This window comes from Oryza sativa, chromosome 3 (genome assembly GCF_034140825.1).
Source record: "Oryza sativa Japonica Group chromosome 3, ASM3414082v1".
Classification (NCBI taxonomy): Eukaryota; Viridiplantae; Streptophyta; class Magnoliopsida; order Poales; family Poaceae; genus Oryza; species Oryza sativa.
In genome coordinates, this window is record NC_089037.1 from 5,260,399 (window position 1) to 5,276,107 (window position 15,709).

The following is a 15,709-nucleotide window of genomic DNA, read 5'->3' on the forward strand; positions in this document are numbered from 1 at the left end:
AAGATTCCGGCAAAGACCAACCCAGGAGGGACACATTTGGGCAGGACGGCCGGCAGGCGGTGCCGGCTTTCTACTACAGTACTACTGCTGCTATGCTGTTTCCGTCATCAGCGGTTCACACTTAGCACTTTTGTCATGTTTACACGACTAACCCTTTAATTAACTGGAGTGAATAGTGAACTTGACAACAGTGTGTCACCTTTTATGTTGCTTTGAGCACGTCATCATCGACTCATCGTGCTTATAAAGGGGTGCACAAATTCAGGAAAAGACATAATGGATAAAAAAGTTATTGAAGCTTTGCTCTCACACAAAGAAAAGAAATAAAGGACAAAATTTGGCGGATGCACCCATAAAACCTGGGATTCTGTAATCTGGTATATATCCGTTTAGATGGGATTAATGCTCTGTAGCTTTGGTTCTTGGATTTCCCCAGTATGTGGACAACGCAGTAGTAAAATGTGCATCGCTACTAGTGGTATTTGTGCTGATCTTCTCTTGTAGGCAGGTGGGAACTGGGAAGTGGTGAACTCCACAAATTTCAATTGAGATCTTCTGCAGTACTGTATGTGCAGGGCGAACACCATACTCAGATGTAGATAAGAAGACATACAAAAAAAATTCAATCTGAAACAACAAACTCAATCTATGAGCTGATGCAATGAGCTGAACGAACATCTCGGCAGAAAGCGAGCAATTTCGCAACAGAAATTCGTTCGCAAACTCTCCCCTTCTGCATATGCATCCCCCCCCCCCCCTTTTTTGCCTTTTTTTTTTCTCTTGCTGTGGAGACCCGACCACGCGCCACGCCAAAGTGCCAAACACTCCCCCACTCTCTCCCTCTCTCTCTCTCTCTCTCGCCAAAAGCTTTGGTTGCTTGCTCGCTTCACCCAAACAAACTCATCGATCCGGGCAAAAACACGCGCAAATCGCTGTGCTACACCTCCTCGCGTTCGCTCGCTACAGCGCACCACATCCACACACACGCTCCCAGCCCCAGCGATCGATGGAGTGAGACGCATCAGGTTGCTTCCGGCGACGGCCATTGCCGCCTCCCTCTCCCTCCCTCCGCCCGCGCGCCGCCACACCCCCCCATCGCTTCTTCCTTTCGTCATGCGTACAAGCCATCCCCACATCACCACCACCACCTCGCCTGACAACAGCAGCAGGAGCGACGCTCCACAAAACCACCCCCCAAATCCCTCCGTCCCGTAGCGCCTACTACCCCCGCCTCCTGCATTCTTCTCCTTGCTTCTCCGTAACCTCGCGCTTTCTTGGCCGCTTCGCCCGCGACGCAACGGGGGGGAGAGGCCTTCCTCCGTTTCCTTGGATAGGATAAAGCTCGCGGATCTCCGCTCAATCCAGTTCTTCATTCTCCTCTCCCGGTTCTGTTCTTGGTTCTTGGAAAGCCGGTGGGGTGCGGGTGGCTCGTGGCGATCAGTGCTCGCTCGTTTGATCCATCCTAGTTGCTGAGACGTTTCGTTTCTTGATCTTGGTGTTACTTTCCCCAAAAATCCAATACAAAGATCCGGTGGAGGTCTGATCTGTGAGCGACGCCTGCCCGGTTTCCTTCCGGCAATGGGGAACAGCAGCAGCAGCGGCAGCCACCGGCCTCCCCGGCCGGCGAGCTCGGAGTCGGCGCTGCCGCCCGCGGCGGCGGCGGCGGAGGAGCTGAGCTCGTACGAGGCGGCGTGCCGATCAGACCCGGAGCTGCGCACGTTCGACACCACGCTGCAGCGGCGCACGAGCCGCGCCATCTCGACGCTGGCGGTGGGCGTGGAGGTGCGTTCGCTGTCCCTCGAGTCCCTCCGCGAGGTCACCGGCTGCCTCCTCGACATGAACCAGGAGGTGGTGCGCGTCATCCTCGACTGCAAGAAGGACATCTGGAAGAGCCCCGAGCTGTTCGACCTCGTCGAGGACTACTTCGAGAGCAGCCTCCACACCCTCGACTTCTGCACCGCACTCGACAAGTGCCTCAAGCGCGCCCGCGACTCCCAGCTCCTCCTGCACGTCGCGCTCCAGCGGTTCGACGACGAGGAGGACAACGACGCCGCCGCCGCCGGCCAGGAGGACGCCGCTCCCTCCGCCCGGTACGCGCGCACGCTCCACGAGCTGCGCCAGTTCAAGGCGGCCGGGGACCCCTTCACCGAGGAGTTCTTCAGCGCCTTCCAGGCCGTGTACCGGCAGCAGCTGACCATGCTGGAGAAGCTGCAGCAGCGCAAACACCGGCTCGACAAGAAGGTCAGGGCGATCAAGGCGTGGCGCCGTGTGTCGAGCATCATCTTCGCCACCACCTTCGCGGCCGTGCTCATCTGCTCGGTGGTTGCCGCGGCCATCGCTGCCCCACCAGTCGCGGCGGCATTGGCCGCAGCTGCTTCCATTCCGGTGGGATCTATGGGGAAGTGGATCGATTCTCTACTGAAAGGGTATCAGGACGCTCTCCGTGGACAGAAGGAGGTGGTGAGCGCAATGCAGGTGGGGACGTTCATTGCCATCAAGGATTTGGACAGTATCAGGGTGCTCATCAACCGGGTGGAGTTGGAGATCAGCTCGATGATCGACTGCGTAGAGTTCGCTGAGCGAGATGAGGAGGCGGTCAAGTTTGGGGTTGAGGAGATCAAGAAGAAGCTGGAGGTCTTCATGAAGAGTGTAGAGGATCTAGGAGAGCAGGCAGATCGGTGTAGCCGGGATATTCGTCGGGCAAGGACCGTCGTGCTACAGAGAATCATCCGGCATCCTAGCTGAAAAAAAAAAGGAAAAAGAGAGAGGAAGGATGCAAGGTATGGATGTGTTAGCTACAAATCATGTTCTCTTTGATGATATTGTAATGCAATGTACATAAAAATACACCCCATGTAGAAAGTGTGAATGAGTCATTTGGTATGAATTATTATCTGCTTCATTTTATTCATTTTTATGATATCTGCCTTGTTGTTTTGTTTTTATCAATTGTAACTATGTCTAAATATATCCCAAACTAGTAGTTGCTAGTGACAGTCGCAATCTGTCAGCCATTGTCATAATCATCACAATATCACACTTGGTCCTTAGTCAGATCATATCTATCTAGCACTTACCCAGAAGTGTTCTAAGGTCCAAGTTTGTTCTCAGAGTAAAAAAGAAAGGAAGTCATTGTCTACTCTTCATGGTTTTTATTGCATTTTAGACGTGTAAGTATTGGCTTGTTTCTGGAAGTCGTCTATAATTCTAACTTCTAAGTGAAGGAAAAAAATTAATTTAGAAGATCTGGTTTGTAAGATATCATCTTTCAGTGATGTACCAAGTTTTGCTTCTGTTCAAAACAATAGGTAGAATCATGATATAATATCATACTCTCCACCATATAATATTATGTCATGTCGATCACCGTTAATATTCTGTCATGCTGATCACTGTTGAATTTATCTTTTGGATGTTTTAGTCCCTGGGCTATAAGTTCACTTGTTTCTTTAGCATTAGTACTAGGTTATATCGTTTCTTTCATAAAACATGAGACATTGCTCAGTCTCAAAGACCAAGGATATATGCATTTTTCCTCAGAGATATAATATTTTTATTTTGGGTGCTTCTATTTTGAATAATACTACATCGGGATGAAATATGGAGCAAGCAACTTAGCACATTAAAGTGGTTGTAAGCAGGGTTTGTGTTACCGGCCTGTTACCAAGCAAAAATGACGAAAACTACAAATTTTATCAAAAATTTAAAATTTTGTTTATTTTTTTATTAACTTGGTCGATATATTGGACGTTTCTGTTGCTGCACCTCGGCGGTAAGTCTGGCAATCACGGTAACTGAGGATAACGCAAACCCTGATTGTAAAATGCTAGCTATTTCATGAATGATGAGTTTAGGTATTGAGCTTCTGCAAAATTATACTCTGGAACAATTGTTATTCTGAAGAACTGTTGTAGCAGTTCGTTCAGAAATCACATTTTAAGCTGATCTAGTATACTAGAAAAGAATATTGAAGACCTCTTGTGACAGCAGGGAATCGGTTGTTAACTTGATATCATCATTCAGAATTAATATTCGAAGCTGCACAAGTTTTATAAATCCCATGGAATCCCTCTTTGTTTTTAAAATCTCAATGAAATTATGGAACTTCATCCTATAGTATGAAGTTAGCTTGCGATGAAGTGCAGTTTGATAAAGAAAACATTGAATTCTCACCATGTTTCCCACTGTTTTTGCAGGAATTTGGTGATGGCGATGCACTTGAAAGGGTCTATGACCTAGACAAGCAAGCAAACGATGTGATCAGTGGCCTAAAGCAACAAATAATGCTGTCAGACTTCTGTGAGCCATCACTATTACTGACTTTATTTATCACCTGTCCTGATCTCCATAGTTTATCAATGTGTTTGGCGTTCTGTTTTTCGTTTGATTTTATTCATTACCTCACTTTAATCTCCTATGGGGTACATCTTTGAAAGTTTCAATCAATAATAATCCAATTTGCTGTGCTCAAGTGCCCGTATAATATTATACCTGTTACTTTCAACTCCGAAAAATACTGTCACAAGTGGCCCTCCCAAAAAGGTTGGTGCGTGCACCATTCTGCCGGAAAAACAACAATTTTCTTAGTAATTATTACTTCCTTCAGCCATTTTGCCACTTGGAAATATGGATGAGTTATTGAGTTATTACTACTTCCATCATAAAATATACTACATCCGTTTTTTAATAGATGACGCTGTTGACTTTTTCCCACATGTTTGACCATTCGTCTTTTCAAAAAATTTACGTAATTATAATTTATTTTGTTATGAGTTGTTTTATCACTCATAGTACTTTAAGTGTGATTTGTATCTTATACATTTGCATAAAATTTTTTAATAAAACGAATGGTCAAACATGTGAGAAAAAGTCAACAGCGTCATCTATTAAAAAACGGAGGGAGTAGCAACCAATAACCGAATTAGATTTTTAAATACTACGAATATGGAGACTACTTATTAGTTAATATCCAACCTGATAATAATAGGTTATATGTTTTATGTTTTGGAGCGGGTACCTGTGCACCTCTCGGACCCTGCATATGTTTCTGTGGTAAGGCCCATGAAGTTTTCGGTGAGAGGTTTATTCCAGTCCAGAACCGGAAAGCCCACAAGTGTATTTTCCCCACGCGATGGACGCGTCAACGCGCGCACCAAGCCAGCCCGGCAAAAAGGTGCATGTGGGCTTCGGCTTCCACTTCGCCCGGTGCGGTAGCTAATCTGGGCCGGCGTCGCGAGGTGGGGTACCGTGGCCTGTGGGGGGTGGGAAAAAGTACACCGAAGGTGCCTCAACTTATCATCGAGTTATAAAATCGTCCTTGAACCGCAAAACCGGATTCAGCGCATCCCTCAACTCAGCGTAGAACCCACGTGAGTTCCAAATGTCAGCCTCTTCTTCCCCTCCCTTTGTTGGATAGCCTCCATAGACCAAGTCCACAGACCCCTCAAGACTTGGCCTCTCACTCCTGCTGCATAGAGAAGCACTCAAGCACCGGAGAGAGAGAGAGCCGACGGCCAGGGGACCACGACCCGGTCAGCGGCGGAGGAGATCCGGCGTCCGGCGGCGTGGTGAGCTTAAGCGATGGTGGCGCCACGAGCCCGCCGGATGCGGTGGCGAGACAGATTCCCCCGGGTGGCTATGGAGACCGGTGGTGGACCTCTCCCTGGAGCAACGCGAGTGGAGGTGGACGCTGAGGTCGGCGCAGAGGGGATAGACCGGCGGGAGTCGGCGGCGGTCGGCGCGGAGTTGTCGGGACGCGGAGGATGGCGGGGCGGCAACTCGGCGGGACCAGCGAGCGTGGTGGCCAGGCTGTCACCGGGCACCGGCCGACGGTCCAAGGACGTTGAGGTCAACCAGCCCGGGGACGTGCGCCAGCGGCTGCGGTGGATTTCTTCGGGGGGCGGCCACCCGATTTTTTTTCTCGTCGTCATCACCCGATTGCGCCTCCCGCTGGTTGTCGGCAACACCTGGGGCGAGGCCACCCCGACATCGCGGCTGGAGTCCAGCCATCGCCGAGTTCCCATTGATCACAGGACCACCTCCACCCACCGCGGCGTCACCTTGGGCAGCCTCCGCCGCGCCGCTCCTCTCCTCGTTGGCGTCGACCCGCCTCCGCCGGTCGTCTCCGCCACCAGCGCCGGGGATCGACGAGGAGCCATGGCGGTGGGATCTGGCGCCCGCGCCGTCGGCGACGGCGGTGGCGGCGGTGTGGGGGGGGGGCTCCCGCTCGTCGCCCGTCACCGCGTCGTCACTGCCGCTGCCTCCCCCACCGGCCTCCTCTCCACACGCCGGCTAGGCTGCCAATGAAAAGAAGAGGAAAGAGGAAGAGAGGTGGAGAAGGGAGGGGAAGGAGAGGCCAACGTGTGGAAACTATGTGGGTCCAACGCTGAGTCCGTTGTTATATCGGATAAAATCAAAAACCAACGAGGACCTGTTTACATTGGTTTTATAAGTTAAGAGATGCGCGTTGTATCCGTTTTTATGATTCGAGCACGATTTTGTAACTCGATAGCAAGTAGAGGGACCTTCGGTGTACTTTTTCCGTGGGGGGGGGGGTGCAAGCTGAGCCAAGTTCTCGATGCTTGGTGGGCGGTGCGCCGCTGGGGTCCGGCCGTTGCCGCGTTGCGAGTCGCTGGCGTACGTTACACTCTGCCAAGCCGTACCTCTCCGTCGCGTAGTTCTTGAAATCACCCATAGCTCCACCTCCGAGCTGTACTAGTACTGCTATTGTAAAGGAGGCCGCCGACATGCTACGCGCGGGCTTACCCACCCACCTCCGAGCTTGCACGTTCCAATCCTACCCTACCCCCCAAAACCAACGTGACGCGGCTCGAACCCCCTAGCCGGATCGCACGAGGCCCGTGTCAGAGACCAGCTCATACACAGATCCCCCGCCTTTGTTTCGGACAACTGGTTGGTGCGTGCGCGGAGTCCGGCAATCCCACGACCTCCGAGGCACAACGCAAACACAACACAAACAGCAGCGCGCGGCGTAGGGGGCCGCACGCGATAGCTTCGCCCGTTCCAAGGTACGTACAGTAGCATGCTCTCCGTGCGCGTGCGCACGCATGTGGGTGGTGGGTGCGGGAATTCGCGACAGTGGCATCCACTTGCTGCCCCCGCGACGCGAGATACATGGGCCATGTGGCCAAATGGGTTTGTGTGTGTGTGTCCTACCCAACTGACCTAGCTTGTGTTGTGTCCACGCAACATCCCGTGTCCCTGTTAAATTTTGCCATTTCAGCAACGACTCGACGACGCGGAGGGGGTGGCAGAGACTCAGGTCAACTTCGTCCCAACCCCTTGCGATCCAAGTTTTAATTTCTCGCACGCGGCATGATCAGGAACGGAAAATTAATGAAGCGTAACCATCTCTGAAGCCTGAACCCCATGGATGGATGAATGAATGGGGTTCTCAGTAACTGAATGCCGGATTGAATTAGGCACTGCAGCCATTCGCTGCTCCTGCATCGCGATCCAACTAACGCTGCCATGACGTGTGTCCTGATACATACTAATAACTCCAGTATCGTTACTATCGTGCATAGCATACAGTACATAAGCATGAGGGTAAGAAGAGACGGCATTGCATCGGTGATACACTGTGGAAGCTAAGCTGCGTGCAAGAGTGATGATGGTCAGATAAAGAATTATGACACTGCCGCACCTTTACTCTGGGAGTCCAAAGTTATCAACAAAGTATGAGTAGTATATATCATCGGCTGAGCTCAAACGAGACCGGTGAACAGTGCTACAGCAAGATCAAGAATTGATCGATCGTTCTATCTGCATGTCCATTGAACTTACCACCATACTGCCGTGCCGTTTCAGAAGCATCGAGGGAAGCTATAAACACAGTGGTGTGCAGAAAACAGGTCAAAAAACACAGTGCAAAAAAGCACTTCTTTTATGCAAGATAACATCAATTAATGGGAGGAAAAAAAAGAATAGGCCAGCCGACCAACCTTTTCAGGTATTAAAGGGGAGCATCGCACAGTGCTGATGGCTCTGAACAAATATAGCGAGTGATCTTTCTGTGATACGCACATGCGGGCATCAGAATCGGATAATGGGATTGGAAGCAGACGTGGGGACGTTTTTATTCCCCATCCACACCTCGATCAGATGAGATAAAGTCGCCACCCGGCCGGCATGATGGGCTGGAAGAGTAAGGGCAGGCAGTTAGGCAGGTATTGCATGATATTGCATCCGCCCCCATACTCTCTCGATGCTCTTCGGTAGTGGTCATCTCCATCTCCATATGTGTGCCTGCTTCTCTTTGAGTGCGCGTGACAGGATCCTGTCCATGATTCGGATAGCCTCGCGATTTGACACTACACAAAAGCTATTGCTAGTAACCGCAAGATGGAGTACTAGTAAACCATATTGTCCCTGAAGCTCTCTTGCCACTCCTCCAAAGCTCATCAAGTGTTCTACTGTTCTCTGATCACTGATCAGTCAGTATTCAGTAGCATTCCCATGGGACATGGTTGATAGTAATAGCAGATCAGAGCTCTGGTGCGACCACCATCTTCATCGAACATTGATGAATGGTCGGCTTCCGGTAGTTAACTTGCTAATCGATACTACTGCAAGCGTGTTTGTGCTTATCTAAGCGTGTCCATATCTGTGATAGAAATGGTTTTTAATTTTGCCGTTCTAGGGGGACAGGGATTGACTTTGGGCGTCATATTTTAGTGCCCTGCTATGAATACAAGGTTGTCCTAGGATGGATCCAAGGGGAACAGCGTTGGATGTACAACGATGCATTGTGAATTGGAAACATTGGCGGGAATGTAGCTGGATTCTTATTGTACTGTGCACGGGATGTCTTGATCCATCCATCATCATCAAGCTCCATAACATGCATCATGCGCAGCAATTTATAATTTTCATTTCCCCAAGCTGCATGCAGATGCAGTGCAGCTTCTATGTATCTGACTTCTGAAATCTGAATCAGGCAGTTTCAGTTCAGTTAATCATAGACATTGAACCGTAAAATCAACCCTCTGGCTCTAACTAATCTCTGGTTCATGAACTTGCATGCAGCTCCCCAGGGAAAAACTGAACTTTTGCACGAGTGCCTGAATGAAAGCTACAGGTCAGACCAGGAGCCGCAACAACTTTTGTCCGCGCTTGCATCAATCAGGCCATGCACAAGCGTCCCCCCATTGGATGGTACGTGTAACTATCCAGCTAGCCAACAACGCGCCGCTAGCTGAAGCCAGCATTAACCTTCCATAAGTATAAGACTCTATTGGTTCCTGCTGGGATCAGCGACATCATATCAACTGCAGCATGTGCCGACGCACGGCGTCGCTTCAGTATACGTACGCCGTCCCCGCCTCACATATAAATGAGGCAATTCAACGCCCAACAGTAATGCTCGATATGTAGCATACAGTAAATACTCCACTCCTGCCACCATATGTACATGCAGCACACGTACTAGCATATGTGGCTCGTGGACAAGCTAGCTACTCCTAGCTAGCACTGTACCAGTAGACGTAAAGAGAGCTAGCCGTATCAGTACGTGCGTACGCATGCATAGTTATGGGCTTTTTCTCGATTTTGCGCTGCCTCTCCAGCGCGGGCACCAGCTAAGATCGAGCCCAGCGCGCCCCCAAGTCGCCGGCGTAAATGGAGCGACTAGTAACCGTGTCTCCGGATTCACAGACAGCGCTGCCTCCGGCGGCATCTGAACTGTGCGACATAAGACCGCATATATGTAGCCCTAGCTGGCTAGCTAGTGTTCTAGTGGTACGCACCAAGCAAGCGACATCATATCTCTATCGATGCAAAGGAACTGCACGGCTCGCTTTGCGGCAGTTAACCTTCGATAACAATTGATCAACAATTCAACACAGGTTCAAACCAACCATCCAGTATTCCAGCACTACTGGTAGCTAGTGTCATGCATTGTTTGATTTGTTTCCTCCCATCGAGCGATATCGATGGTAAATTTCGAAACGTGTACTATAGTCTATATACTGTAGTGGTAATAACAAGTAGAGGCAGGTATAGTAGGTAGCTAGCTAGGCACGATGGAGAAGAATCTGAGAGGCACAGATCCCGGTGGCTGGCGCGGCAGGCCATGACTGCTGGCACATCATCATCGCCAGCGTGAACAGCAGCGGTAGTACAGCCGGCCTAGCTGTTGCGGGTGTATCATACGGGCGATGCGAGTGTTGGCACCCCCATCCTTTCGGACCCGCCGGTGTTGGCACCCCCAATTCTGGAAAACAGCCACGGCGCCACCGGTGATCGATGTCGATGGATCCCTTCCCGATCCCCTCGATCGCCTCCGGTTAGTTCCCTTTGCCCCGATCGATTCTACCGCCCGTGACGACGCCGCTGGTACACTGCACACACGCGACGCGGCCCCCGCCGGCGCCCGCATCACCCAATCTCAACCTCATCTCGTCTCTCTGCCTCGTGCCACCCTGGCTCCGAAAGTGACCGTCAATGGGATAGCCCTTTATTTCCTCTTCCGTTGCTACTCCCTCTCGTCTGTGTCTGCACTTCCCTCTGCTCTTTTCACGTCACCACATCCCCATGTACAGATGCACTAACATATTCCCTCTCGGTAAGCAGGATTGATCGATGTAGGAGTATATACCAGATGTAACAGTAACAGTGGCTAGCCACCCACTAGTGGCGTGAATACATAGCGAGCAAGATAGTATGCCAGTTGCCACTTGCTGCAGAAACAAGTGACGCGCACGCTAGCTGCTGGTCTCACGATGATGGCTGCCGATAGTTACGAGCTAGTACTACTAGGAAGGTCGCTGTACGCTGCTCCATCGATCTATCGACGCAACGATCGTTCATCAGGAGCAGTGGGATTTGACGATTTGTCTCAGTGCCACGGGGTGGGGGCGCGGCGAGCGGCAAGTGGCAACGCGGCGGTTTGGGGCTCGACCGCGATGTTCGGTAGTAGTAGTACGTACCGCCACCCCCCACGTACAGTGGCAGTGGGCGGCCAATGGGCGCGCGCGACGGCGAGCGCGATCGCGAGCGATAAGCATTAGCGGACGCTGCCCCTTGCGCCATTTTGTTCTCTTGCTGGAACCGTGCACTAACCCGAGGGACCGGGCGCAGACACAAGTACTCGCCGCGCACATGCCGTTTTTCGCCGCTTTAAAGAATTCATCAGAGAGATCTTGTGCTCGAGGGGGCCGGGAGCAGTACGTGCCCTGACTGACTCAGCTAGCTACTCTCCACTAGATCAGCATGCCTTTGTTTTCTTCCTCCCTCTGTGTGTGTGTTCCTCCCAATGGCATATGGGTCCTAGTCCGCACTTGAATACAACGTATCGTGCCACTTCCTTTTGATAGGATCAATCGCGACAAAGACATGGCCAGCCAGTTGCCAGAAAATTAGAAGGAAAAAATCTGGAAGGATTATATTATACTAGACGAAAAAGAAGGTTTTGCACGAATGTAATGTGGGATCTTTGTTGTTTACTCAGATTGACTGGTACTAGTACGTACAACATCGTTACGTGCGAGCCAGGCTGGTCCTAAGATTATTAGTGCTTTTCTTATTTTATTTTTTTGTGTAGGATGATGATACTCTATCGCCAGTTAGTTGGTAGGCATTAACTACGAGAGCTGTTCTTTTTCTTTTCTTCTGCTGAATCTTCTGCTGCAAATATCTAGAAGCGAGGCAGTGGATGGTTCTATCGGCTCACGACCGTGGTCTTGTTGGGTCGTAGGATAGAGCGGTTGACGTCAACGTTTGCAAACACGCAGAGAAGACAGGGTATCACAATGACAAAAACAGCAAACGCGGTGCAAAAAGGATTGGATTTCACGTTGCCTTGTTTTGCCTCAGGTGGTTGTTTCCCACTGCATTGAGAGCTAAAAAGTGGAATACTAACTGCAGCTGGGGGAGTAACAGGGACGGTCATAGTGAAACAGAGCGAGGAGAGAGTGACAGATAGAACAGAAGAGGGAGAGGGAGACAGACAGATGGTGGATCAATGTGTAGTAATCGTCTCTTGGGGATCTGAAGATTTGCAAACACATTCTACCCAGCTGCCTGCCCATATCGGCCTCTTTCTCCCAATAACAGAACGGAACAGAGAAGAGCAGAGCAGTGCGTGCACACTGCACAGGCCGGGAGCACCACCCTACGAGGCCATCAACAGCAACAGCTCCTCTCGAGTCACCGCCTCTTCTTCTCAACCCCACCTCTGCGCGCCTGCAGAAACGCCACACGTTTATTGGTAAGACTACAAGGCTGCCATTTCTCTCTTCGATCAAGTATGGAGACTAGAGAATGCTCACCTGTCTTGCGGGAATCGCCTTGACATGTGTAGTGGAGTACTGCATTTGCAGGTAGCCACTCAGGGGAATCCCGTTTAAGGGACTCTGTAACGAGATTTGAAAAACAAATACAGAAGCGATTAGCTGCCATAATCACACGGACGAACAACGTGGGAGCGTTTGCCAAATGCAGGTTCATATTGGCACGCGCGAACAGCAACTCACCTCGAAGCCCGTCGTGGCGGAGAAGGCGCAGGAGAAGTCGGCCGCATTGCCCATCTCCATCACCGGAGAGGCCACGCCGCCATAGCCATAGCCATTGCCCTCAGCGGAGGCCTGCAGATGGTAAACGCTCATCAGCAACCAAGAAAAGGGAGAGAAAAAACCAGTGAGCTGATGTGTGCCGCACAAAACGTCACGTTACATTGGTGTACTTGAAGAACGCCGGCGAGCTTGCCGTGTCCTCGAGAAGAGACGCGCCGGCGGCCGTCTTGCTCTGCCGCCTGGCGGTGGGCTCCATGCGCCTGCCTCTCCTCCGGGCCGCATTGGCATGCGCGGCGGCGGCGGCGGCGCCGTCGTCGTTGCCGGTGGAGCACTGCTGGCGTGGGCCGGAGGAGGCGTCGGAGATCATGGACAGGTCGTCCTCCTCCGCGTCCTCGGAGTAGTCGCAGTGGTAGTACGGCTGCTGCGCCTTGCCGTGGAACCGCGCGGTCCCGCAGGAGTAGGACGAGTGATCGTCCAGGTAGGTGGTCCAGCCGGACTGGCAGCCGCTGCTGCAACCCGAGCTCGCCGCCGCCATCGCATCCCCCTCCTCCATTCCCACCAACATCACGCGGCCGGTCTCTCCACCCCTCCTCTCAGCAGCAACACACCCTCTGTGTGCTCTACCCACCACTACCGCCGACGAATTGGTGACGACCAAGCAGAGGTGGACTGGTGTTAGGAACGAGAAGAGACGATTACCAGCAGTGCAGTACTGCCCCAGCTAAGTAGTCGGAGGCCGAGGAGGTGGATGCGGAGACGGGAGGAGAGGACCCCACGGGTGGCGGGGCCGTGGACGGGATCGAGGACACGGATACTATCACTGACAGGTGGGGAGATGCTTCGCGGGGCCCGGGGATCAGGGAGGGGAGAGGACGAGCGTCGAGCGGTGAGAAATCACGTGTGCTACAGCGAGGCAAGGGAGGTGGTGTACCTCTGTAGTCCTGTACCTGTACGTGGCCGGACCCCGTTAGCTGTTACGTGGTCTCTGACGCGATCCCGTTGTGTTCGGGGAGCAGCAAACCAAACACGCGCGAGCCCCTTCCGTGCCGGCCGGGCCTCGCCGCCTCGTCTGTCTCCTCCTCCTCCGGTTTCTCTCGCTCCAGGCCCGGCACGTACGGTACGGCACATGCAGGCGAAGCAGCAGCTGCCAGCCAAGGCAGCGAGGTCGGTGTCCGGACTCCGGAGGCGAGGCCGTCTCGGGCCGCGGGGGCAAGCGGCGCGCGGGGGTTGGTGCGCGCGGGGATTGTCCTGCGAGCCTCTGCGACGCGCGTCCGCCCGCCCGTGTCGTTACAACTGGTCGCTGGCCATCTGGGGACTCTGGGGTGCGTGCGCGCGTGCGTGCAGGCGCCGTGGAGAGTGGATCTGTCCGCTACTTGGCGTACGTGGTGAAGGATCATCTGCTAGCGCGCCATCATTGCAAGACGTCAAGAGCAATCAGGCGATCGCGCTCTCGATCGACGGATCCGGCCGCTTGATGCCACGGTCGCCATGCACTGTACATGTTTCAGTGAATCAGTGGTGTGATCCTACAGTTCAACAGTTTCATGCTGGGGTCTCACCGTGCAAAAGAAAGTACGGGCTGAATTGCTGATTGTTAGTGTTTTGGCATGAGGGGCGTCAAATTGAGTCGCTGTTTGGAGCACGCACGTTGCAAAAACTATTGCACGATTTGAGAAAATAAACAGAAAAATGCAATTAATGGACCTCTCCGCGCGCTGCAGTGTTTAGGATCACGACGGGCCTCGGAGACACTCTCTGCACAGCTCAACTAGCACATAGGGCTCCAATTCTTCAACCGCTACATATATAAGTTGACCCAACCTTACATTTGTTCACACAAGTCGACTGACCTTCTACTTATGATGCACGTGACTTGGGAGCATGGTTAATTGGTAAATACAACGACACAAAAAAAAAGTGTAAATTTTGGTACTACTTTTTAGTACTTGAGATACTGGGAGATATTAATTCAAAATATTTTGATAATAGGAGTACTAAATACTCCCTCCGTATTTTAATGTATGACGCCGTTGACTTTTTGACAAGTGTTTGACCTTTCGTCTTATTAAAAAAATTATTTTATTGTGACTTAATTTATCATCAAATGTTCTTTAAGCATGACATAAGTATTTTTATATTTGTATAAAATTTTTGAATAAGACGAGTGGTCAAACGTTGATTAAAAAGTCAACGACATCATACATTAAAATACGGAGGGAGTAATACACTATGAATCACTCAAAATATAATTGTATTTCAGCAATAAGTACACTTAGTTGTATTCCATCCACTGCTTTATTTTAAAATTAATACAAAGCTAGATTAATTATATCTAACCATAGAGGTCAAGGGGAGTCCAACTGGTTTGTATTTACAAGAGGCAGCTATAAATAGGGGTGAAAATGGTATGGAAACTTTCTGGATTCCGGACCTATTTTCGAAAACGGAATCTGTCGGTGAGAATTTTTTCGGAAACGGAAACAGATTCGGAAATATTTTCTTGGAAACGGAATCGAAATGATAAGGGCAATTTCCATCGGAAGTCGGAATCGGTCGGAAACTTTCCGGAAGTTTTCTCCGAATTTCTAGAAATCACAAAATACCCTAGATTCCTTTTTTTAAGCACTGAATAGTTAATACCATGGTGTTTTGCTTTTTTTTTTAAAAAAAATATTTGTTATGCAAATCTAAAATTACATGAGAATATTTTTTTCCTGCATTGGGATTTATCAACAGCATTACTAATTTATTCCATAGATTATGTTTTATGATGTACTGTTGATACTTAACAATTGGACTTATATGATTATGTTTTATGATGAATTGTTGACCGTTGAGACTTGCGAATTGGGTTTATCAGTTTGAGGGTTTTTTTATTCCGATATATTTTCGTTACCGTATTCGCGCCGGTTCGTTTTCGCTCCGTTTTCGATTTCGATAATATTCGATTCCGTTTTCGTATCCGGGGTTTCCGATTCCGATTTCGATTCAAAAAAATATGAAAACGAAAACAACAAAGATGATTTCCGTCCGTTTCCGTACCGTTTTCACCCCTAGCTATAAACATGTTCTGTCATACATCAACTAAACGCCAGATCGGCTGCCTCATATGCTTTCCCAATCGATCATAATTCGTAAGACCAGTCCTCAAGATCGATTTCATGTGCATGGGCTCT

General features: G+C 50.5%; 2 protein-coding genes and 1 long non-coding RNA gene across 3 annotated transcripts; 1 reads left to right on the plus strand and 2 right to left on the minus strand.

Annotated features, from left to right (window-relative positions):
• Window positions 1-844: 844 nt before the first annotated feature.
• Window positions 845-4,471, plus strand: LOC4331959 (UPF0496 protein 1-like). Its single transcript, NM_001417318.1, has 2 exons — window positions 845-2,780; window positions 4,197-4,471. Exon 1 carries the CDS (start codon window positions 1,579-1,581, stop codon window positions 2,743-2,745), a length of 1,167 nt encoding a protein of 388 aa, NP_001404247.1. The 5' UTR covers window positions 845-1,578; the 3' UTR covers window positions 2,746-2,780; window positions 4,197-4,471.
• On the minus strand, window positions 4,301-6,373 carry LOC136355752 (uncharacterized). The gene is made up of 2 exons (XR_010740084.1): window positions 5,018-6,373; window positions 4,301-4,560 (listed from the first exon to the last, which is right to left on the minus strand). It is a non-coding gene; the product is annotated as an uncharacterized lncRNA (long non-coding RNA).
• A 5,420-nt stretch (window positions 6,374-11,793) lies between these two features.
• Window positions 11,794-13,242, minus strand: LOC4331962 (protein SOB FIVE-LIKE 5). The gene is made up of 4 exons (XM_015777116.3): window positions 12,694-13,242; window positions 12,495-12,605; window positions 12,291-12,374; window positions 11,794-12,204 (listed from the first exon to the last, which is right to left on the minus strand). Exons 1-4 carry the CDS (start codon window positions 13,096-13,098, stop codon window positions 12,169-12,171), a joined length of 636 nt encoding a protein of 211 aa, XP_015632602.1. The 5' UTR covers window positions 13,099-13,242; the 3' UTR covers window positions 11,794-12,168.
• Window positions 13,243-15,709: the final 2,467 nt, after the last annotated feature.